At 42.7% G+C, this 23,057-nt stretch overlaps 1 protein-coding gene across 1 annotated transcript; it reads left to right on the forward strand.

Annotated features, from left to right (window-relative positions):
* The first annotated feature begins 1,629 nt into the window (after positions 1-1,629).
* Positions 1,630-13,792, forward strand: LOC121446720 (zinc finger protein 431-like). Its single transcript, XM_041649440.1, has 4 exons — positions 1,630-1,954; positions 10,578-10,704; positions 10,894-10,954; positions 12,134-13,792. Exons 1-4 carry the CDS (start codon positions 1,928-1,930, stop codon positions 13,341-13,343), a joined length of 1,425 nt encoding a protein of 474 aa, XP_041505374.1. The 5' UTR covers positions 1,630-1,927; the 3' UTR covers positions 13,344-13,792.
* Positions 13,793-23,057: the final 9,265 nt, after the last annotated feature.

Genomic DNA, 23,057 nt, shown 5'->3' on the forward strand with positions numbered 1-23,057 from the left:
CCAGGCTGGTCTCAAACTCACAGAGATCCGCCTACCTCTGCCTCCCGAGTGCTGGGATTAAAGGCGTGTGCCACCATCGCCCGGCCTGCCTTGGCCTTTTGATAGGACAGCCCTTAAGTGGGCAGAGTAGACAGAACAGGAGGCTGGGAAGAAGGGAAGTGTGGCAGACACCATGAATCGCCTGCCTGAGACAGATGTAGGTTAGAATCTCTCCCGGTAAGCCACGACCTCGTGGTGACATACAGATTATTAGAAATGGGTTGAATCAAAATGTGAGAGTTAGCCAATAAGAAGCTAGAGCTAATGGCCAGGCAGTCATTTAATTAATACAATTTCTGTGTGATTATTTCGGGGGGCTAAGCTAGCCTGGCTGTGGGACACAGCCCGCTCCTCCTCCTACAACTGAAGAGCAACTGATATCCAGCCTCATGGACTGAAGAACTACTGGAGTCTTCAACTTCCCCTAGTTAGACGCCATTGTTGGACAAGCGGGACCACAGCTTGTGAGACATTCTAATAAATCCACTTTCTGTCTGCATGGAGAGATTGTTATTTACCAGTCCTGCTCACGTAAGGGCCTGAGTTGTGTTTCTTTTTCACCTGCCCATTGATGAAGATGAGCTGGCTAACACTCAAAGTGCTGGCTAGTACTCATAAAGACAATATTCCTAACTTCATTTTTTTTTTTGTTTTTTTTTTTTTTTTTTCGAGACAGGGTTTCTCTGTGGCTTTGGAGCCTGTCCTGGAACTAGCTCTGTAGACCAGGCTGGTCTCGAACTCACAGAGATCTGCCTGTCTCTGCCTCCCGAGTGCTGGGATTAAAGACGTGCACCACCATCGCCTGGCCACTTCATTATTTTCTAAATGTTCAATTTATGTGAACGGCGAAACCCTGTCTCGAAAATAAAAAAAAATTATCCTAAGGGTACACTTTTTATTATGTATTTATGAAGGGTACGCCCTGAATTCCAGAAGAAAACCTTTGGAAAAAATGAAGCCATCATCATCCAGTCCTGTGGTGGAAGACAAACCTATAATTTTGTTTTCTTATCTGATTCTTGTAAACCTTTCTCCACATCTGAAGTGCTCGTGTGTCAGGTAAAAAGTACCTTTAGTTCACCTGACCTCATAGTGGAGCCACAGAGCAAACATCTCCTTTTGTGTCCTGAAATTTCTCTTTAAAAATGCTAATATTCTGCGCACCCTTCCACCTGTGGGACAGGGAATCCCTCCACTCCACCTTGAGGAAGGGCTGTGCAAGCCTTTCACAGGGCGTGCAGGAGGAAGAGGAGGATGGGCCTGTGGCGTGCCGGGTGTGTGTGTGTGTGTGTGTGTGTGTGTGTGTGTGTGTGTGTGTGTGTGTGTGTGTGTGTGGCAGGATTAGCTGTCAGAGCCAAGGTCAACAGTTATTGAAATGCAAATCTCTGCTGCTCTGGGAAAGTCTGGCTAGGCACCGGAAGTTTGACTCGGGAGGGGGAGGAGGATGGGCCTGTGGAGTGCCGGGTGTGTGTGTGTGTGTGTGTGTGTGTGTGTGTGTGTGTGTGTGTGTCCGGGTGTGTTTGTGTGTTTGAGTGTGTGTCGGGTGTGTGTGTGTGTGTGTGTGTGTGTCAGGATTACCTGTCGGAGCCAAGGTCAACAGTTATTGAAATGCAAATCTCTGCTGATCTGGGAAAGTCTGGCTAGGCACTGGAAGTTTGACTCGGGAATCTGTAAGCCCTGTGTCTTTAAACTCGGGGAAACCCTAAAGGCGGGACTCTTGTCACTCAAGCCTCACCAACCAATCAGTGCCTCCGAGCCGAACTGCCAGTCAGAAGTCGTGCCGGGCTCTTCCGTGAGCGTCGCTGCGCTCCTTTTGGATTGCGGAGGAGGTGGGAGCAGTTTTCGCGTGTTGTGCTGCCCGTGCCGCTGCAGGAGCTGGGAGAAGACCATGGGTGAGCCGGGAAGCCACGACGTGGTGAGCAAGGGGCTGCTGTTCTCAGATGGGGAAAATCGGATGCGGAGATCCAGGTTCCAGCGTGGCGGGTCCTGAGGGCCGGGTGGGAATCTGCAGTCATATTCCGTGTCCTGTGAGCTCCCATGCGGTCCCTGCTGCTCCCTGGACCCAGGCACAGTCCTGTGAATAACTTAGGAGCAAGGAACTGTGTGTAGAAACGTATTTGTAGTTAACAACAATGGGCTTTTGGTGCAGTCATGGAAGGCAGGTTGACTAACTTGGAGAGGCCTGGTTTCTCCAGTATTTTGTAGAAGTTCAGGACTTTGCATTTAACCTTTACGTGTGAGGTCCATTTACAGTTAATTTTGTGGAGGCTGTAAAAGGCATCTCGTGTGCTGGGTAGCACTCCACTACTTCGCTGTGATGTCCTAAGAGTAGGATTTGGTGACATTAAGGACTTAATAATGCTGGCTAGGTAGTATGTCTCAAAATAGAATTTAGCTGCGGGAGGATTGTTTCTGAAATATCTTAAAAATAAGTATCTGTTAATCAGGCCTGGTAAATGTTGTGCCCAGATTACGACCCCCAGAGAGAGACCACCAGAGAGGCCCAGACTGTAATAAGCAAGGTTTAATCAGCATAATACAAACATGTTTGGAACTCATCTCCATCCCCGTTACAAGGTAGAGAGGAGTTGTATCTCCTCTGTGGGGTAAGCTTTTAAAGGCATGACTACAAAGAGAATCTTTGAAGATGCTTTTGCACGGGTACAAGGACTTTTGCTCCCTTCCATTCTGTTAAGTCAGCTTTTTCCTTGTTCTTAGAGCAAGGCCACTGTTCTTGAGTTAGGCCATCTCTGTCAGCCTGTACCAGGTGGCTGGTTGGGCTGAGCTAAGTGACCTTGTGCTGGGAATCTCCTGGGTGGGAGAGGGGAAGGCCACTATCTTCTGAAATTTCTTCTTACCCCTTTGAGAATAAGGGGTGAGGGTCCCACAGTAAAGATAAGGATACTAGGGTACTTATGTTTTCACCAGATTATCCAGACATTTAGCTCTTTACAAAGGAGACATCCCTGACTGACAACCAGCCAGCCTCTAGGCCCATTCTTCTAACAAGGTGCTCAGGGAGGCATTCCAGAGTCACAGCCGACCTTATGTGTGCCTTAAAGTTCCAATTTTCTTTTCTTTTCTTTTTGGTTTTTCGAGACAGGGTTTCTCTGTGGCTTTGGAGCCTGTCCTGGAACTAGCTCTGTAGGCCAGGCTGGTCTCGAACTCACAGAGATCCGCCTGCCTCTGCCTCCCAAGTGCTGGGTTTAAAGGTGTGCACCACCACCGCCCGGCTATAAAGTTCCAGTTTTCTTGAGAAAAGCATTGTTCTGAGTGATGGGGCAGTATGACACCAGGTGACAAGTATTTGAAAAGGAAAACACTCTTGCCTTAAGGACTGGTCTGGTCAAGCCAGGGTTTTATTTAGGCCCTCAGGCAGGGAGGAGGAACATTCTTGGGAAGAGGGAGAAACAGCCTGGAGGCTAGGCCTTCTTAGCTTTGTGTAGGTGGCTTTTATGTATTGAAGATTAAAACAGAACTCCTTCTCTAACACCAAGAATATTCAGCAGGTCTGGGTCCAGGGCCTTTGTGGAGGGGTTCCTTCAGATCCTAAGAGCCCAGCTCTTCCCACCACCAGGAGCTAAGGTTATATATCTCAAGGGCAGTGTAGGCTTAATCTGTACTGTTCCTCAGATGCCCTGTGTTACCCTTGTGTAACAACCACTGCTGGATTAGCCTCCTCCTGAATTTGTCTCATTTTATGGTAGTTTCTGCTGACTTCATAGAAGCTCCCCATTTCTTTCCATCACCCATGTAAGTAGTAGACAAGGTACTATTCTTTAGAAGCTTGCTTGGCAGGAGACACAGCTTGTACAAGACCTCCCCACTTCAGCTTTTATCTTTTCTGTCTTCTCCTTTTCCTGTCTTTCTCCTTCCCAGTCCCTTTCCCCTCAGGACCCTGTCACTGAAGAAAGACCTGATGCATCAGGTCACTGGGGTCCTTCCGAAATAATTCTGATAATGTCTTTTCTGTGTCTCCCATCTGCCTAAGTGTCCACACTTGCTGTCTCCTGTCCCTATTTAAATTGTTCAGAGTGTAACCTGGTGCATGACCATAAGAGAAATTAGGGATGACAGCAGATGTGGAATGCAGACTCTGCCTATGCTGCTCCTCTGAGTATTAGACAGAGATAGATGCAGGCTCTCATCAGAGATTTTTCTCTATTAATCTCTTAATTGTGAGGAGTGATTTCTCCCTGGGAGGACACAGTATTCCTAGAGCAGCTGCATTCGCAGCCTTTTAGAAACTGTTTCTGAGACTGCTCTCTGCTGGTGACCCAGGTGGCCCTGATTTCAGACTTTGCACTCCAGGGCGATGACTTTGTTGTCCTCCATATTACATCTCCAAAATTCTTAAATTAAATGATTGCACCACCTCAGAATTTTAAAATTATCCATTTGAGTCATGGAGTCGGGGTCGACTGTCCATTGCAGTAACAGGAGAAGGATTTCCACATGGAGCCTTCGGACCAGAATAGGAGGAATCGTTTGTGTACACTGCAGGGGGAAACAGGGCAGGCAGTCAGCTGCTGGGGTCACCAGTATGAAAAAGGCCCTGGGTGTGGCAGGAGGAGTAAGTCTGTAATTGCCCAGCATGTAACTCATGTCATGTGAATAAACACTGGCCACATTGGTGGTGTACAGTTAGAGTTACCTAAAGCTGGTGAATATTGGCTGTGTAGTTAGGGAATTCTCCGGTGCAGACTCTTTAGTCCTGCTTCACAGTTAAGTCAGCTTAGAGGTTTGAGAAATAAGCCATTTTCTGTGTGTCATGGTACAGATTTCAGCAGCCAACTTGTCCACATAGGCAAGATCAATCAGTTGGAACACCCCTCCTCGTCCAATCCGTTTCTGTTATTAGCAAAGTTGAGAAGCCCAGTGCATAAGATGAGCACTGGCCAGCAAAGGCCCTTTTTAATCTATGAAGCCTAGAAAGGTACCCTAGGGGTAAGATTCCAGCCATTAAATCCTTCAGTTTATGGAAGGAATAGGCAACTTGATTCCTAATCCCAAAAGGCAACTTCATACAGAGCCTGCTGCAACTCTGGTCCAAGCATGGTAGGTTCTATCACTACTTAGAAGCCAAATTTGGGGGCATAACCCATGTTGTACTTGTACTAGTTCTGGATACAAGAAAAATACAAAATTTATTGGTCATAGGTTCTTCCACTGTGGTTTTCTTTAGTTCACCCATTTTGCACCTATCTAAGTTTGGAATAGAAATTCAGTGAGGAGACTCGGAGTTCGTTGCATGAAACTGAAGATGAAGTCAGTGTTGTATTATGTTGAGATGATGGGATATTGAGATACCCAAGTTATGAGACATCTGCTATGGAGAGCTGCATACAGGGAGTAGAAGTAACATAAGAGAGACATGTATGAAAATTTTCAGGGACAGTTATCTAAGCCCTTTGAGAATGAAGCCCCTCCTGTCTGAGACAGAGCTACAGGATTTGTCGTTTGCCCTGTTGAGTTTTAGTCTTGCTTGGGTCCAGTCTTCCCTCACTGTGTCCACACTCCTTTCCTTCTTTTTATTTAAATTTATCCTCATTCAATACATCCCAAATGGAATTTCCCCTCCCTCCACTACTCCCTATCCTCTCCACTGTTCCTCTTTCCACCAGATCCACTTCTAAATTTCTCTTCAGAATATGACAGAAATCCCAAGGATATCAACAAACTCTTGTATAACAAGGTACTATAAGACCAGGCACAAGCCCTTATATCAAGGATGGACGAAGCAACCTAGTAGGAGGAAAAGATTTCCAAGAATAAGCAAGAGTCAGAGACACCCCCTCACCCACTGTAGGAGTTCCACAAAAACAACAAACTGTGGGATTCCCCTCTGGATGCTGTAAATACCATTGGTTAATAAAGAAGCTGCTTTGGGAAGGAGGTTGGGTGGGAGGGAAAGGAAGGGGATGGGGAAGAAGAGGAAGCAGCTGTCCTGGTGGTCTCTACTCTGAGGAATGGCAGGAAGGATCTGAGCTGGCTTTTGGGGTGCACCCATGTGACTGAGAGTGAAATCACAGGGATTGTGGGCACAGTATCCATCCAAAAAGAGTTTGTTGACCCCTGGCCTATGCCACCTGGAGCAGAGCCACTTTTAGTAACCTGAGCAAGAAGCTTAGATGTTCAGGGGTTTGAGAAGCCAAACCCAACTGGCAACAGGGTAGACCTCACCTAGCCTAGAGATCTGGTGGGAGTTGGGAGGCCTGGACCCCGTGAGAAAGGAAGATGGGCTGAGTGAGAGATACCTAAAACCTCTTCCAGTGATGCAGCTTTCAAATGTGCCACTCGTTTGGTTTCTCAGTCTTGGTGACGCTCATGTTGGGAGGCCACAGGAAACCCCTGTTCCCCATCTACATTCCAAGAATCAAGCAAGCTGCCTTTTTACTACGTTAAAAAAAAATAATAAAGAAGCTGCTTTTGGCCTATCACAGGGCCAGCTAGGGCAAGGTGGGCATTCCAGGCAGATAGAGGAAAAGAGAGTAGGTGGAGTCAAACAATCAGACAGGACCTTACCATTGGTAGGCCATAACCATGTGGCAATGTACAGATTAATAAAAATGGATAAACTTAAGATATGAGAGCTAGCTAGAAACGTGCATGAGTAATAAGCCAAGCAGTGTTTTCATCAATACAGTTTCTATGTGGCTATTTCTTGTGGCCAAGACTGGATGAACCACCTCCACCTACACTAAGCTGACGAGCCATAACATGTATGCAGAGATCCATGTTCCCACCCCTGCAGTCCCTGTGATTTCTGTTTCTGTGAGACTCGATGAGCTCTGCTTACTTGATTTTGTGGGCTGTGTTAAGAAAATTTTTGATTATCAATTTTTTTGAAGATGTTTTCTTTGCCTTTGAACTGAGATTCTTCTCCTTTTATTCCTATTATTGTTAGGTTTGGTCCTTTGATTTTGTTCCTACAATCATTCTCTACTCCCACTGGAGTCCTAGAGCTCGGGCTTGGGTAAGAGTCTGTGCATGTACTCCCATCGCTGTCAGAAGAAGCCTCTCTGACTACTGTTGGGCTAGGCACCAATATATGATTACAGGAGAATTTAGGTACACATCATTTCGTTGATTTTTTTTTTCTCAGTCAGTTGTATCTTGGTTCTACTCTAATTCTCTGAACATCCAAGGTCTGGGTGCTGGCCATCCTGGCAGTGTTGGGTATGGGCTTCCTTTCACATCTTATGCATTAGCCCAGTCATTGGTTGGCCAGTACAGAAGCTCTGAGCCACCATTGACCTAACATATCCTGCAGGCAGGGCAAGTGTGAGTCAAAAGTTTTGTCGATGGCTTGGTATCCCAATTGCATCACTAGGAGCCTTATGCGGTTACAGAAGATGGCTGGTTCAGCCTCCATAGTCTTGATTACTAGGAGTTCTCACCGGGTCACCCTCATAGTCCCAGACTGTGTGCACTGCGCTGTTTCCATGTCCTCCACTAAAAGCTCTACTTTCCAGTCATCTTCCCTGTGCTCTCCACCTCTGTCCCTTTCTTACTCACCTGACCCCTCAGGTTCCCATGCGCACCTGCTTCTAATGCATCCACACGATCTATTTCCTCTTGCTAGGGAAGCCATACATCGCCCCTATAATCCTTTTTGTTTCTTAGCCTCTCTGATTCTATGGGTTGTACTGTTATCAACGTGATTGTAGCTTGTGGCATGAGTTCTAACAGGCCTTAATAATAGTTGATTTATGCTTAGGAGTGTCCTGTTCATAACCTAACCCCTTTTTAGATGACCTTGTTTACCACAATTGAAACATTGACATTTCCAAAATTTTTCACTGTAGATCTGAATGAGTCATCAGTAATAACCATCCAACAGATTCACTGCTGCATTTAAGAAATTAGCCCCGACTACTTAAGTATGCTCTATTGGTTTCTAGGACATAGACAGAATTAAAAATGGACTTTGGAGCCAAAATATCACACAAATGACCTCTAGCTCAAACTCTTACGGAGTCTATCTAGTTCTGACTGAAATCCTATCATCGCTATCTCCACTTTCTGCCATTACTCTCAGTATCCTCATCTTCCTGGTCCAGAAAGAACAGATGATTAAGTTCTGTGTACAGCTTCCTATGGTTTTTGCCCATAAAGTCTTGATATCTCCCACACTCTTCTGAAAGACAACATTCCCTGCTTTTTCCTAGGAACAAATTCAGTTTTGGTGTCCTGTTTTTGTTCTAACTTTCTTCTCTGTTGCTGTAATTGAATCCATTAACCAAAGGATTCCCAGCAAAAACAGGATTATTTGGCTGATTCTTTTGAGTTATAGTCTGCCATTTTGGGAGTTTAGGATAGAAATTCAAGCTGGTCAGGAAAAGGAAATTCAATGGGTAAAGACTGTTTCCCAGATTTCCTCTTGCCTTCTCACTGTCTCATGCTCAGATAGCTACCTTATCCATACCAGGCCTGTAGCACAATTAATAGAAAAACAGAGGTAGATAGTGGGGTTCAACCTGAAGGCCAAAAAAGCAAAACCGTCAGCCACTGGCTCTTACCTCTACCTCAGTCTGAAATGGCGATCCTGCCTCCAGGAATTCCCGAATGGCACTGTCTGAGAGCTGCCTCCTCCCATTATTTCTTTCTCTCTAGGACTGGCATTAAAGGCATGCACCACTACAGCCAGGTTTTTATGGCAGACTAGTGCGGCTACTGTGCTTTGGTCTTGCCTTTCCTCGTCGTATCTCCTTTAATGTCTTTCAGAAGATGACTAGTGTGCTGTGCGATTGTGTATAGGAAAGATGTAACTTTTTTTCTGAATTTACAAGATGCTACTGTCAAGAGATTGTCTTGTGTGTCTGGAGAGACCTGGACGTTGGAGCGGTGTAGGGGTCATTGCAGATTATGAGGATCGTTGAAGTGACAAATTGTATTTTCTTCGTGGATGACCATTAGCCTATAATGAGCCTATGTAGTTGATTGAATCTAAAACTTACCAGATGTTGATATATTCGAACATTTGTTTATTTGGTGACTTTCTTTCAATTGCTTGTGAACCTTTTATTAGGACGAGACTTTCTGGATGGTTTTCTTCTTAGGGTGATATGGGTCTCTATAGCATCAATTCATTTCCTGTCCTTTGTGTCTACTGTGTTGTAGTTGATACTACTCAGCCAGCTTCCTTCTTGTGCTGTCGTGCCTCCACCATTAAAGACTATCTCTACATCACGTAAGATGTAGGAGAAGCAACTGCTAGTCAGTGCTAAGCCAGTTTGCTACCTTTCTGGTTTTTAATTGTTTGTTTGTCAAAACAAGGATTTTCTTTGTAGCCCTAGCTGTCTTGAAAGTAGCTCTGTCCACTCAGTTGGCTCCAGAATGACCTCCAACTCACCGATCCCCTTGACTTGGTATCGCAAATGCTGAGATTAAAAGTGGGCCAACATTCCTGACTTTCTGTCTTATTGTGTGATGTGCCTGGAATGTAGGTTTTTGACCATGCCAAGTATTTGCTGTTAAACTGGGCTTCACTTACACTTTGAATTTTCAAATTTGGCAGAAATTATCATTTGGTTTCCCAGGATGGCATGTATTCACGACAGAAATACTGCCTGTGCCTTCTGATTCACTGCATTGCACATACATCACCTTCTTCCTGCCTATTGCTTTTGTTTTTAATTTTTTTAATGAAAATTCATATTTCACCTATAAGCATGGACATGCACCACACAGGTACCTGATCCTCACAATGATCAAAGATGTTTTCAAAAACACTGAACTTGAATAATTGATAGTTATGTTCCCTGAAGCAAATAGTAGTAATTGAGTCCTCCTCTGTGCCAGAGGAGCAAGAGCTCTTTACTAACGAGGTATCTCTTTGCCTCTGTATGGATTATTTATTATCCACATTTAATTTGCTAATGTTTCCATCTGTCCTCTTGTACCTGTTTAAAGCATGTAGTGCCTGTTAGTGTACAGTCTTACTGGTGTTACAGCTTCAAGTGGAGAAGTTCAGGTTTCTGGAAGATGAATACAGGATTCTCTGTAGCAATGTCAGTAAGATACTGCTGAGTTCTTTGTATTTTTTGTTTGCTTGACTGATTTTTGCATGGGAGATGGGGTTGGACTATGTACTTCTGGCTGTCCTGGAACTGACTGCATAGACTAGGCTCCCATTCAACTCCAAGGCAGATTTTCCTCCCTCTGACTGCTGTGTTTGAAGGCATGAGCCAATCTACACAGCCTGTCCCTTTGATTTTCTTTTTTGTATTTACCAATTGTTGATAGAATTTCTCTCCTGTGTCTGCTGTAATGTTGATCTGTTTACTGGTCTCTCTCTGTTTTTTTATAGTCATTTCTCTTGCACGGTGATATCCCCTCACAGGGTACAGAAATGAGGGAGACGAACCTTCCATTCAGTTTCTTTCCAGAGTGACTTGGTGACTACAATGTAATGTCCATTTCATGGAAGAAGTGTAGGAAGTACCAGAATTATATGACTATATTGTCAAAGAAGTGTACATTTACAATGTTGTCACTATCATGCTTTCGATCATAAAAATGTATGGATATTTCAGAATGCAGTGACCTATGATGATGTGCATGTTGACTTCACATGGAAAGAGTGGACACTGCTGGATCCTTCCCAGAGGAATCTCTACAAAGATGTGATGCTGGACACCTACCACAACCTCAGTATCATAGGTAAACCTGAATTTATCATCATGTTTTTAAATAAGGAGACAGCTGTTCCTTGTTTTTTTCATATTCTTGTGTAATTTGACTGATGAAGAATGAGGTGAATAAATGCGTCATGGTTTAAGGTTCACTGAGGTTAATTTAAATGTTGCACACTTTTTAATAATATATCATATGTTTTCAACTCTGTTGTAGGATACACTTGGGAAAACCATAATATTGAAGAACATTGTCAAAGTTCTAGAAAGCAGGAAAGGTAACTATCATTCCCAGATGGATACAAATGTTCCTCTGAAGAAACTATAATGTGTCCTGGAGATTTTACACTAAAGAACAGTATAAATAAGAACAGCTTCATGTGGATGATGATTATTAAATTCTCACAAAACCATATACCTCAGTTTCAATGAGGTGAATTGCATTTGCAAGGCATTATTTTAAGAAATTATACCAGAAACAGTGCCTTCACAGATATCACCATTGGAATCACAGCTTGATGAGAGCTGTTCGGTAGAACTGTTAATCCATTAATTCCTCACCACTCATATTACAAAAGGTAAACCTCTTTTTAAAAGAGTTGTTTATTTAGTATACAGTGTTCTGTCTGTCTGTATGCTTGCTGGCCAGAAGAGGGCACCAGATCTCATTACAGATGGCTGTGAGCCACCATGTGGTTGCTGGGAATTGAACTCTAGAAGAATAGCAATCAGTGCTCTTAACCTCTGAGCCATCTCTCCAGCCCCCCAAAAGGTATACATTTTGAAGAGGTAATGAGTCCGTCCCTCAAACCTTCTAATAAGCAAACAGTCCATAGTAAACTAGTGTTACTCATAATCTTGCTGAGTCTGTGCTGAGTTTAGTGAGATGGGCATTTAGAGTCAAGAGCCAAGAGGCAGTTGTTATGAAGAAACCTCACTTTCTTTCTTTTTCTATTTTTTAACTTTTATTTTATGTGCATTGGTGTTTTACATGGTTTATGTCTGTGTGAGCGTGTTGGATCCCCTAGGCAGGAGTTACAGACAGATGTGAGCTGCCATGGAGGTGCTGGGAATCGAACTAGGGTCTTCTGGAAGAGCAGTCAGTGCTCTTAATCCCTGAGTCATCACTCCAGCTCCTAAGAAACCTCACTTTCTATACCATATGTCTATATATGAATTGTTCCATTTTCCTATAAATATATGAAAAATCTCATATTGAAAAGATTCTATAAATGTGAATTCTTTATTAAAGTATTTTTCCATCACAGGCATCTTCAAAGATGCAAAACAAGCCAAAATGAAGGGGAACAACATGAGTACAAACCTAATAATAGAACCCTAAGATCCGCGTCCTCTTTACAATTGGACTAAGTTATAAAATTTATTCATAGAGATACAAAGATTCAATGGTGTATTAAACATGGTTGAGCTCTTACATGTGTCAATTATCCTTACAGACCTGAAAGAAATTATCCTGGAGAGAAATCTTCTGTTTATAATCTATGTGTGAAAGCCTTTGCATATGACAGACTTCTTCAAAGGCATGAAAGCACACTTATTGGGGAGAAACCTTTTGAATGTCATCAATGTGGTAAAGCCTTTGCTTATCACTGCTATCTCCAAAAGCATGGAAGAACACATACCGGAGAGAAACCCTATGAATGTAATCAGTGTGGTAAAGCCTTTAATGAACAAAGCAATCTTCGAAGGCATAAAAGAATACATACTGGAGAGAAACCTTATCAGTGTAATCAATGTGGTAAAGCCTTTGCCTATCACATAGGTCTTCAAATGCATAAAAGAACACATACTGGGGAGAAGCCCTATGAATGTAATCAGTGTGGTAAAACCTTTGCAATGCAAGGTAATCTTAGAAAGCATAAAAGAACACATACTGGGGAGAAGCCCTATGAATGTTATCAATGTGGTAAAACCTTTGCTTGTCACAGTGCTCTTCAAACACATAAAAGGATACATACTGGAGAGAAACCCTATGAATGCAATGAATGCGGTAAAGCCTTTATTCAACATAGTCATCTCCTAATACATAGAAGAACACACACTGGAGAGAAACCCTATGAATGTATTCAGTGTGGTAAAACCTTTGCTCATCACAATGCTTTTCAAATGCATAAAAGTACACATACTGGAGAGAGACCATATCCATGTAATGAATGTGATAAGTCCTTTACATATTACAGTAATCTTCAAATACATAAAAGATCACACACTGGAGAGAAACCCTATCAATGTAATCAATGTAGTAAAGCCTTTCCATACCACAATAATCTTCAGATACATAAAAGGACACATACTGGAGAGAAACCTTATGGATGTGATCAGTGTGGTAAAACCTTTTCTCATCACAATGCACTTCTAATACATAAAAGAACACATACTGGAGAGAAACCCTATGAATGCAATCAGTGTGGTAGAGCCTTTGCACAACAAAGTAATCTTAAAATGCATAAAAGAACACATACTGAAGAGAAACCCTATGGATGTGAACAGTGTGGCAAAACCTTTAAACACCAGCGTAGCCTTCAAATACATAAAAGAACACATACTGGAGAGAAACCCTATGGATGTGATCAGTGTGGCAAAACCTTTAAACACCTGCGTAGCCTTCAGATGCATAAAAGAATACATACTGGAGAGAAACCCTGAGAATGGAACCAATGTGCGAATATCTTTGCATTAATAAGCAATCTTTGAAATCATCTGAGAAAGATGTAGTGCAGAAATACCCTAAAAATATAGCCAGTGTTGCAAAGTTTTGCACTTTATACAGGAGTTAATGTTGTATATACAATCAGTCTGTTAAAACCTTTGTGTTTACAATAGTCTTTGAGTGCCTAAAACAATTCTGAGTGTATTTTTATAAAGTATTTGGTAAGCTCTCTATCCAACACACTTTACATCCTTGCATAAAAGAGCATTCATTCTGTGGGAAATTTTGACAGTGTCAACAATCTGTTCAAGATTCATGATGTTGTATTTTATATTGTTGCCATCTGAAAACTCATAGACAAAATCAGTTTATGAAGTTGTGAAGCTCTATGTGAAGTTGTCAAAAATCAGACCTTGGTCCTGATAATAAAACTTTCTAAACTGTCCAGCTCTGTGTCTAGCCCTGTCAATGTTTTAAAGTCTATTTAGATCATTTTGAAGTCAGGAAAGAAGAACAAACTCATACAAGAGAAAAACCCTATTCGTGTAATTATTTGGTAAGTACTTTAGACATCACGGTAGTCTTTAGCAACAAGAAAAAACTGTTGTTTCTTTTATAATTCATCACAGTCTTGAAGGAAGTAAATGAATTGCTGTGATCACTCAGGACCAGTGATGGAGAGCACTGGATTGTCCTTTCTATTTTGAAATACTAAAGTTTGCTCTATGTGTGACAAATACTTTTAGTGAAAATTATTTTGTGTTCCTTATATTTCTTCTGCCACTTTTTTTTGTTGTTGTTGTTTTTTGTTTTTTTGTTTTTCGAGACAGGGTTTCTCTGTGGCTTTGGAGCCTGTCCTGGCACTAGCTCTGTAGACCAGGCTGGTCGAACTCACAGAGATCCGCCTGCCTCTGCCTCCCGAGTGCTGGGATTAAAGGCATGCGCCACCACTGCCCGGCTCTTCTGCCACTTTTGTTCATCTTCTCTTGTGCTTTTACTTAGTGATTAGAATGTTTCTGCTGAAATGTATAGAATAGGATACCCATCATCTAAGTGGTCCGTTTTTTATTTAAAAATCAGGCAGTATATGATCACACTATTCCAGTAAGCATGTCGGTGAAAGGGGAAGCTGCACAAATTCTTTTGGTGTTAATGATGTTAAACAGGTGGATAGGGCAGATGCCATCCATACCTTGTGACATAATCCGTGTGGCAGAAAGCAAATATTATAGGTCTACTTAATTTGCTTATCTGGTCTTGATTTAATTTTGGTAAGAGATATTTATCCAGAAAGTTGTCCATTTCAAGTTTTCCAATTTTGTGGAGTACAGGCTTTTGAAATATGATCAAATGATTCTCCTGATTTCCTCCGCATTTGTTGTTATGTCCCCCTTTTCATTTCTGATTTTGTTAGACTTTCTGATTTTTATCTTTACTGATTTCTCATTTGTCAGATGACTGTGAGAACTGCACCCTTCTTGTCTACACTACATGTAACAGTAGAAAATTAAGGGCAGAAAGAACACAAATAATGAAAAGCCATGACCATCAGAGGGCTTTTCTTTCTTTCTTTCTTTCTTTCTTATTTGTAGTTTTTTTTTTTTTTTTCGAGACAGGGTTTTTCTGTGGTTTTGGTTCCTGTCCTGGAACTAGCTCTTGTAAACCAGGCTGGTCTCGAACTCACAGAGATGCACCTGCCTCTGCCTCCCAAGTGCTGGGATTAAAGGCTTGCACCACCACAGCACAGCCAGAGGGCTTTTCGAATGTTCATTTGTTTGCTATGTGGAGAAGAAAAATTTAAATCCCAAGCTTTTTGTAGCTAGAATTGTTACAGAGATGACATGCAGATATGCTATTATCCTCTGTGTTTCTTCAGAGTCTGTTGTTAGATGCTAGGATAGCTACATGAGCTTGCTTCTTAGATCCATAAATAAATAAATAAATTTTTTTTTTTTAAAAAAAATCGTTCTCCAGCCCTTTACTCTGATGTAATGTCTATCTTGAATGCTGAGGTGTGCTTCTTGTATACAGTAGAATGTCAGTTTGTGATTTTGTGTCCCAGTGCCTTTTTTTGGTGTTTTTAGTCCATTGATACTGAGGGTTTTCAATTCCCAATGATTGTTAATTGCTGTTATATTGTTGGTGATGGTTGTGGAGTATGTGTGTGTGTGTGTGTCTTTCAGTTTTGCTGGTGTGATATTATCTATCACTTCTGTTTATGGGGTTAGTCAGCTTTGTGGGGTTGGAGTGTTCCTTCTAGTACCTTATATCGGGCTTGGGCTTTAGTTTGATACTCTTTAAATTTGACTTTGTTATGAACTATCTTGTTTTGTTTTGCCAGTCTATGATGGTTGAGCATTTTGCTGGATATAGTAGCCTTTGATGACATCCTTAATAGTCCCTTGTAGTCCACACGTCATCTGTCCATGGCCTTCTGACTTTTAGGGTTTCTGTTGAGGGGGCAGGTGTGATTATAATAGGTCTTCCTTTATTTCTTACTTGAACTTTTTCCCTTGCTGCTTTTTAAAAAATATTTATTTATTTATTATGTATACAATATTCTGTCTGTGTGTATGTCTGCAGGCCAGAAGAGGGCACCAGACCTCATTCCAGGTGGTTATAAGCCGCCGTGTGTGTTATGGTTTTGGTCCCTTTAAGAGACAAGCCACACCTATTCCCTTCCACATCCACTGAGGCAGGCTGATTTTCAGCTTCCCGGCATGAGCTTGCTCCCTTTTCCATCTTCCTCTCGGAGAGGCAGCTTCGCTTCTGCCTATCTGTCTCTTTCTCCTCCTCCTCTTCTCTCTCTCCCTCTCTCTCTGTCCCCCCCGTCACCCTTCCTCCTCCATAACCCCCTGAATAAACATTCAACCTCACCCTGCATGTTGTGTTCATCCATGTTTCTGTCTTCTGCCCGCCTGCCTGCCATGTGTCTCCCTGCCTGGAACCAGGCATTGCTCAGGGACCAGCAGCCCTCTCTGCCTGGGGCCCACTGCCTGCTGCCACATGGCCCTCCACCACTGCACTGAGACCAGCAGCCATTTCTGCCTGGGACTGGCTGCTCCCAGGGCCCGCTGCCTGCCACCACATGGCCCACCGCCATCATTTGGGACCTACAGCTTTTCTGCTGCCTACTGCGGCGGGGATCTTGCAGCATTTTTTAAAAAGAACAACAATGTGGTTGCCAGGAATTGAACTCAGGACCTTTGGAAGAACAGGCAATGCTCTTAACCACTGAGCCATCTCTCCAGCACCCCCTCTTGCTGCTTTTAATATTCTTTTTTTTAATATTTATTTATTTATATATTATGTATACAATATTCTGTCTGTTTATATGCCTGCAGGCCAGAAGAGGGCACCAGACCAGATGGTTGTGAGCCACCATATGGTTTCTGGGAATTGAACTCAGGACCTTTGGAAGAGGAGGCAATGCTCTTAACCGCTGAACCATCTTTCCAGCCCCTGCTTTTAATATTCTTTCATTGTTCTGTATGCTTAGCATTTGAGTATTATGTGGCGAGGTGATTTATTTTTCTGGCCCAATCTATTTGATTTTCTTTAATCTTCTTGTACCTTTATAAGCAGATTGTTATTTACATTGGGAAAATTTTCTTCCTTGATTTTGTTTAAGTATATTCTCTGCATTTCTGGACTCGATTTTTCTCATTCCTGTATTCCTGCTATTCTTATATTTGATTGGTTCATAGTGCCCACCATTTTCTGGATATTGCTTGGTAGGGATTTTTTAGATTTAACATTTTTTGATTGAAGAATCCATTTCCTTTGTTGTGTCTTCAACATCTGAAATTCTTTCTTCCATCTCTTTTACTCTATTAGTGATGCCTGATGCTGTAGTTCCTATTCACTTCCCCAGCTTTTCCATTTCCAGGTTTCCTTCCACTTGTTTTCTTTATTAATTCTATATTTACTTGTAAACAGCCATTAACCAGACATTGGTTGTGCCACGGGATGAGGCTGGCACAGCTGGAGGAGAGTGAGATGGTAAGAGATGCCCACAGTGTGAGGCTGGCAGTTCAGCATCTCTGGATGTCAGGTTCCTCCAGCTAGGTTTCAGATGGTTCATGGTGGAAAGAGTTGACAGAAGAGACACCTTCAAAAACCACTCACTTCATCAAGTGTGGCATTTAACAGCCACAGTGACAGGTCTCTCCAACATATGACCCACAATTTGCTATGGGCATTTTGGCTGCCCTCCCCCTCACATACACACACACCCAGTTCCTGTCAGCTGATTCTTGAAGGTCTGTTCAGGCCCGAAGGCTCCTGGGTGGGAACTATACTGTGGTGCCCTGCTCTGCCCCACCTGATCTGACCTGCCCTGCCTTGCCCTGCCCTGGCCTGACCTGCGCTGGCCTGACCTGCCTTGCCCTGCCCTGGCCTGACCTCCCTTGCTCTGCCCTGACTAGCTCTTTTCTCAGTTTGGCTACAGGAGACACGAATATTATGTGCCTTATGTGCCGAATGTAGAGCAGGATCTTCAAGGTAGGAGGGCCCCAGAACTTGGTGCTGAGACCCTGTGGCTGGATCATCAATGAGGGCTCCTGGGTGCAGAGAAGTTAGGTGATTAGGTGGAAGAAGAGGAGGCTGAGGTGGGGTGGGGAACCTTGTTGTGTCTCAGCGCTCTCCCACTGTGTCTCCTTCCCCAAATTCCCTTTGCCATGGCATGTAGAAGGAAAGTCACCGAGCACCCAATGGCTCTGAAAACTTTGTCTCCTCAACCTGCATAACTGCAGTCTGTGCCTACTGCCTCTCTTCTCCCTGGCCAGCCTTCTGGATACAGGATGAGCTTAGTGACTGAATGAATGAGCACGGTAAAGACAGTAAAATGACAGCTCTGCACAATGGGTAAAAAGGGGGAACCACTGGTTTAACAAGTACATGTGAGCAGGGACTGTAGGAGCCAAGAGGCTAGTTCAGACCTTGATATGCTAATAAGCACCATAGGTCTCTGTACTGAAGAGCCAAGGGTCCTTTTAGTAATTAGGAGAAAAGTCCTTTTTAGGAAGTAGGAAATATTTTCTCAAGTCCCTGAGGAAATGTTGGTTTTTGTCTAAATGTCAGAATAAAATAGTAACTTCTTTTCCTAAACCTGACGCTGACATGTCCCTGCTCCCCACCCCCATCCCAGAGCCCACTGTGCTGTCTGGGTAGGGAGCTGGTGAGAGGAAAGAGGTTAGTCCAGCCCTCCAACTATTTGAAGAAGCACTCCCTCCGATTGTCCTACGGCTCCTAATCTACTGTCTCCCAAGAATTACAAAATAAACCATGGATACAATAAAAACCACAACCAGCCTGGCGTTGGTGGCGCATGCTTTTAATCCCAGCACTCGGGAGGCAGAGGCAGGCAGATCTCTGTGAGTTCGAGGCCAGCCTGGTCTACAAAGGGAGTTCCAGGACAGGCTCAAAAGCTACAGAGAAACCCTCTCTCGAAAAACCAAATAAATAAATAAATAAATAAAAACCACAACCTCCAAACTTAGACATCTCCAATTTAAAAATGTCACCAGCATCAGTGTGAGTTCCAAGAATTTCTCACAAAGAAAATCTTCCAACAAAATCCCCAAACCTGCTGAAGAGATAATAATAGCATCCTGCTAACCTGTATCTGAGCCCCCAAGTCAAAGGTAGTTGGATGTTTGCAGGAGTCGGAATGTGCATAAAGAGCTTTTGTTGTGGCTCTTACAGATTTCTGGCAAGGAAAGTGCTCTCCCCTAGAAGGCACTGTGAGTTGTACTAAATCGCAGAGTTACCCTGCTTCCTTTAAGGGCTTTAGAAGCACTTAATCAGGCTTCCAGAGCAAGGACATCTGTCTTCACTGACCGCCCTATGTGCATACTGCTTACCCAGACAGAATCCCAGCAACCTCCACACCTCTGCTGTGGATCTGCATCCCTGGAAACACTGCAAACACCTGCATCGCAACCACTGGCTCGCTTGCTAAGACTGTCGAAGAAATCTTTCTATGGCACTTTCTATGTTTTTGCTGTCACTCAAAGCAAATGCATCTTAAATTTCACAATTCTTTGAGAAAATTCTTATTGTTGGGGACCAGCCTCAAGAAAAATACCTCTTGCTGGGGTAAGAGCAGGGGATTTAGAAATATTAGTAAAGATGCCGGGCGGTGGTGGCGCACGCCTTTAATCCCAGCACTTAGGAGGCACAGGCAGGCGGATCTCTGTGAGTTCGAGACCAGCGTGGTCTGCAAGAGCTAGTTCCAGGACAGGCTCCAAAACCACAGAGAAACCCTGTCTCGAAAAACCAAAATGAAAAAAAAAAGAAATATTAGTAAAGAATATGAAGATGTGAATGAAAATAATAAAATGGAGGAACATATAGGATAGTATCAGGAGGGAATTCAGTGAGTACAGAAATTTGCCAGTGGGCTGGAGAGATGGCTCAGCGGTTAAGAGCATTGCCTGCTCTTCCAAAGGTCCTGAGTTTAATTCCCAGCAACCACATGGTGGCTCACAACCATCTGTAATGGGGTCTGGTGCCCTCTTCTGGCCTTCAGGTATATACACAGACAGAATGTTGTATACATAATAAATTTTTAAAAAAAAGTCATTTGTTTACTTGTAGCTGGAATATTTACTTCAACAGGCTTCCATTGTTTCAGCTTCCATAGCTGAAGTCTTAGCATTAACACAAAACGGGCAGACAACACAATTTACAAACAACTAGTTAAATGTTTCTAAAATCGTAAGAGTTTAAGAAAATGATTATTGATTTCATAGGATGATTGGATGAAGGAAAACAATCTATAGGCATGTAATGAGTGTAAATTCTTCTTCACTTTCAGTTCTCTTGAAATGTAAGTAAATATGAAGACTATTCCTGGGGGCTGGAGAGATGGCTCAGAGGTTAATAGCACTGACTGCTCTTCCAGAGATCCTGAGTTCAATACCCAGCAACCACATGATGGCTCACAGCCATCTGTAATGAGATCTTCTGGCCAGCAAGCATACAGACAAACAGAACACTATATACATAATAAATAAATCTTTAAAAAAAGACTATTCCTTGGAAACTCCCTCTTGTATAGAAAACTGTCATGCTTTCAATAATAGGCCAATGGTGTAGGATAAAGTATTTACCAGATTTGTTGTATAAGATTCGATGTAAATACTATTCATTAAGCTCTACATAGTGAGTTCAAGGCTAGCTAGAGCTTGTCTCAAACAACAAGGCAAAATTATATTCAAATAGGTATGTATGTTTATGGGTGTATTATCACGTATAATTTAGAGAATAGAGTCTTGCTATTATACTCACTATGTAGGCTAAGCAGCCTTGAATACATGTAGATCGGCCTGGCTCTGCTACTGTGCTCAGATATATTCACTTCTGAGAATGATTTAATGGGGACCAATGACTGACAGCTGAAATGACTTTAAGACAATTGTCCTGCACCTTTTGTGCTCTTTGTGATTCATTTTTTTTAACATTGTGTATATCATGTATGTGTGTGTTGCTTTCATCTATGTAGTTCATGTTTTGTTTTTTTTTTTTTTGTGGTTTTTCGAGACAGGGTTTCTCTGTGGTTTTGGAGCCTGTCCTGGAACTAGCTCTTGTAGACCAGGCTGGTCTCACACAGAGATCCGCCTGCCTCTGCCTCCCGAGTGCTGGGATTAAAGGCGTGCGCCACCACCACCCGGCTGTAGTTCATGTTTTAAAACTCATCTTTATCTTCCTGTCTCTGTGTCTGAAGCTTTGTATTAAAAGAATTTATGGGGCTGGAGAGATGGCTCCGTGGTTAAGAGCACTGCCTGCTCTTCCAAAGGTCCTGAGTTCAATTCCCAGCAACCACATGGTGGCTCACAACCATCTGTAATGAGGTCTGGTGTCCTCTTCTGGCCTGCAGACATACACACAGACAGAATATTGTATACATAATAAATAAATAAATATTTAAAAAAAATAAAAGAATTTACTACCACACACAGTGTGAAAGAAAAATAAATCTTATGGTGCAAGTCATCTCCTTTTTATGTTTTTGTTGTCATTGTGGTGATGGTGGCTTTATTATTTTTGTTTTTTACAAATCTAATATCAGTCACTATTTTATGTATATGATTTTTTTTTCTGTACACAGGTCTTTGTACACCATTCACGGCAGGGAGTCCAAGAGAAGGTGTCAGAACTGCTGAAACTGGAGTTCAGCATATAGTAGTGAGTTTCTTTATGTCCTGGGAATGGAAGCGATTCTTCAGTACTCTTAACTGCTAAAGTACTCTCCAATCCATACATTCTGATCTTGATTATGTTTCCTGTACAGGGCAGCCTGGTTAGCATTAGACCCTCCATGCTGAATGAAAAGTAGAACTCTCTTTCAGGTGAGAGGATTATCCTCAGGCAGGGATGAGCTCGCTAAGTACAACATGGTCAGCCCTTAAACCACATATATACAAATACCAAAAACAGACTCAGCAGGGTGTATTCATATACCTAAGTACATTTATTCATATATCCGTAACAAGGAAGAAGTCAGAAGGGAAGAATGTGACAAGGAATGGCAGGAGGACAAAAAGGGAAAATTGATGTAATATGTTTTAGTTAGAGAAAGCATTAAATAATTCAATTTAAAAAAGGGGGGCTGGAGAGACCACTGGGTGTTGTTCCTGAGGTTCCATTCCCAGAGCCCACATGGTAGCTTGATGTGGGAGTGTCATATATCAAAGCAATCTGATTTTCCCGTGTCATTTACTTGATTTTCAGCTAATACCTTGTGGTATGAGATGAACATGTTAGAGGCACTTTTTTCCATTATTTTTATAATTTATACATGTTCCCACATGACTTTGAGGTAAGAAAGTCCCTACATGTCCCTGCTTTTACATCGTGATCATGTCCAGATGTGGATTTGGTAACTGGGAATGCTTAGGAATAGCAGAACTCTACATGTGCATGTCCAGACTCCTAAGTGAAATCCCCATCCTTCCTTTGTGTAGGGAAAGCATTGCTTTGGAATTGACTCCCATGTTTTCCTTGCCTTCTACAGGTAAGTCCTTCTCAGTTCTGTGAATTGGCTGTCCTGATGGCTACTCTTGGTAATCTAACCGACTAACTCTGGAATAACTGATCCCAAAGCATTGGGTGGGTATGCCTTCCTGTGTGGGCGTTTTCTTAAAGATTTTGAGATAAAAGGTCCATTTTTCATCTGCATCGCTGGAGTTGATGAGATCCACCTTTAGCACCTTGGTGGCAGGGCACACTTTTTACTCCAGCACTCAAGAGGCAGAGGCAGTCAACTTTTCTAAGTTTGAGGCCAGTCTGAACTACAGAGTGAGTTTCAGGTCTACAAAGATTAACCTTCCCAGCACTCGGGAGGCAGAGGCAGACGGATCTCTGTGAGTTCGAGACCAACCTGGTCTACAAGAGCTAGTTCCAGGACAGGCTCCAAAGCTACAGAGAAACCCTGTCTCGAAAAACCAAAAAAAAAAAAAAAAAAAAAAAAAAAAAAAGATTAACCTTGTCTCAAAATCACACACACACACACACACACACACACACACACACACACACACACAGAGATCAAACAAAGAATAAGATCGGCATTTAATCCGGATCACTCTTTCTAGTAACAGCCTACAGATATAAATGATACCGAAGAAGGAAGCTCTCTCTCTCTGCCTCCCTACCCTAGCTCAGGGTACAAAGTTCATCCCTTTACTAGCAGGAGAGCCTACTCT

This window comes from Microtus oregoni, unplaced genomic scaffold (genome assembly GCF_018167655.1).
Source record: "Microtus oregoni isolate MIOR12 unplaced genomic scaffold, Mior012 000004F_ref0000308, whole genome shotgun sequence".
NCBI classification, from domain to species: domain Eukaryota; kingdom Metazoa; phylum Chordata; class Mammalia; order Rodentia; family Cricetidae; genus Microtus; species Microtus oregoni.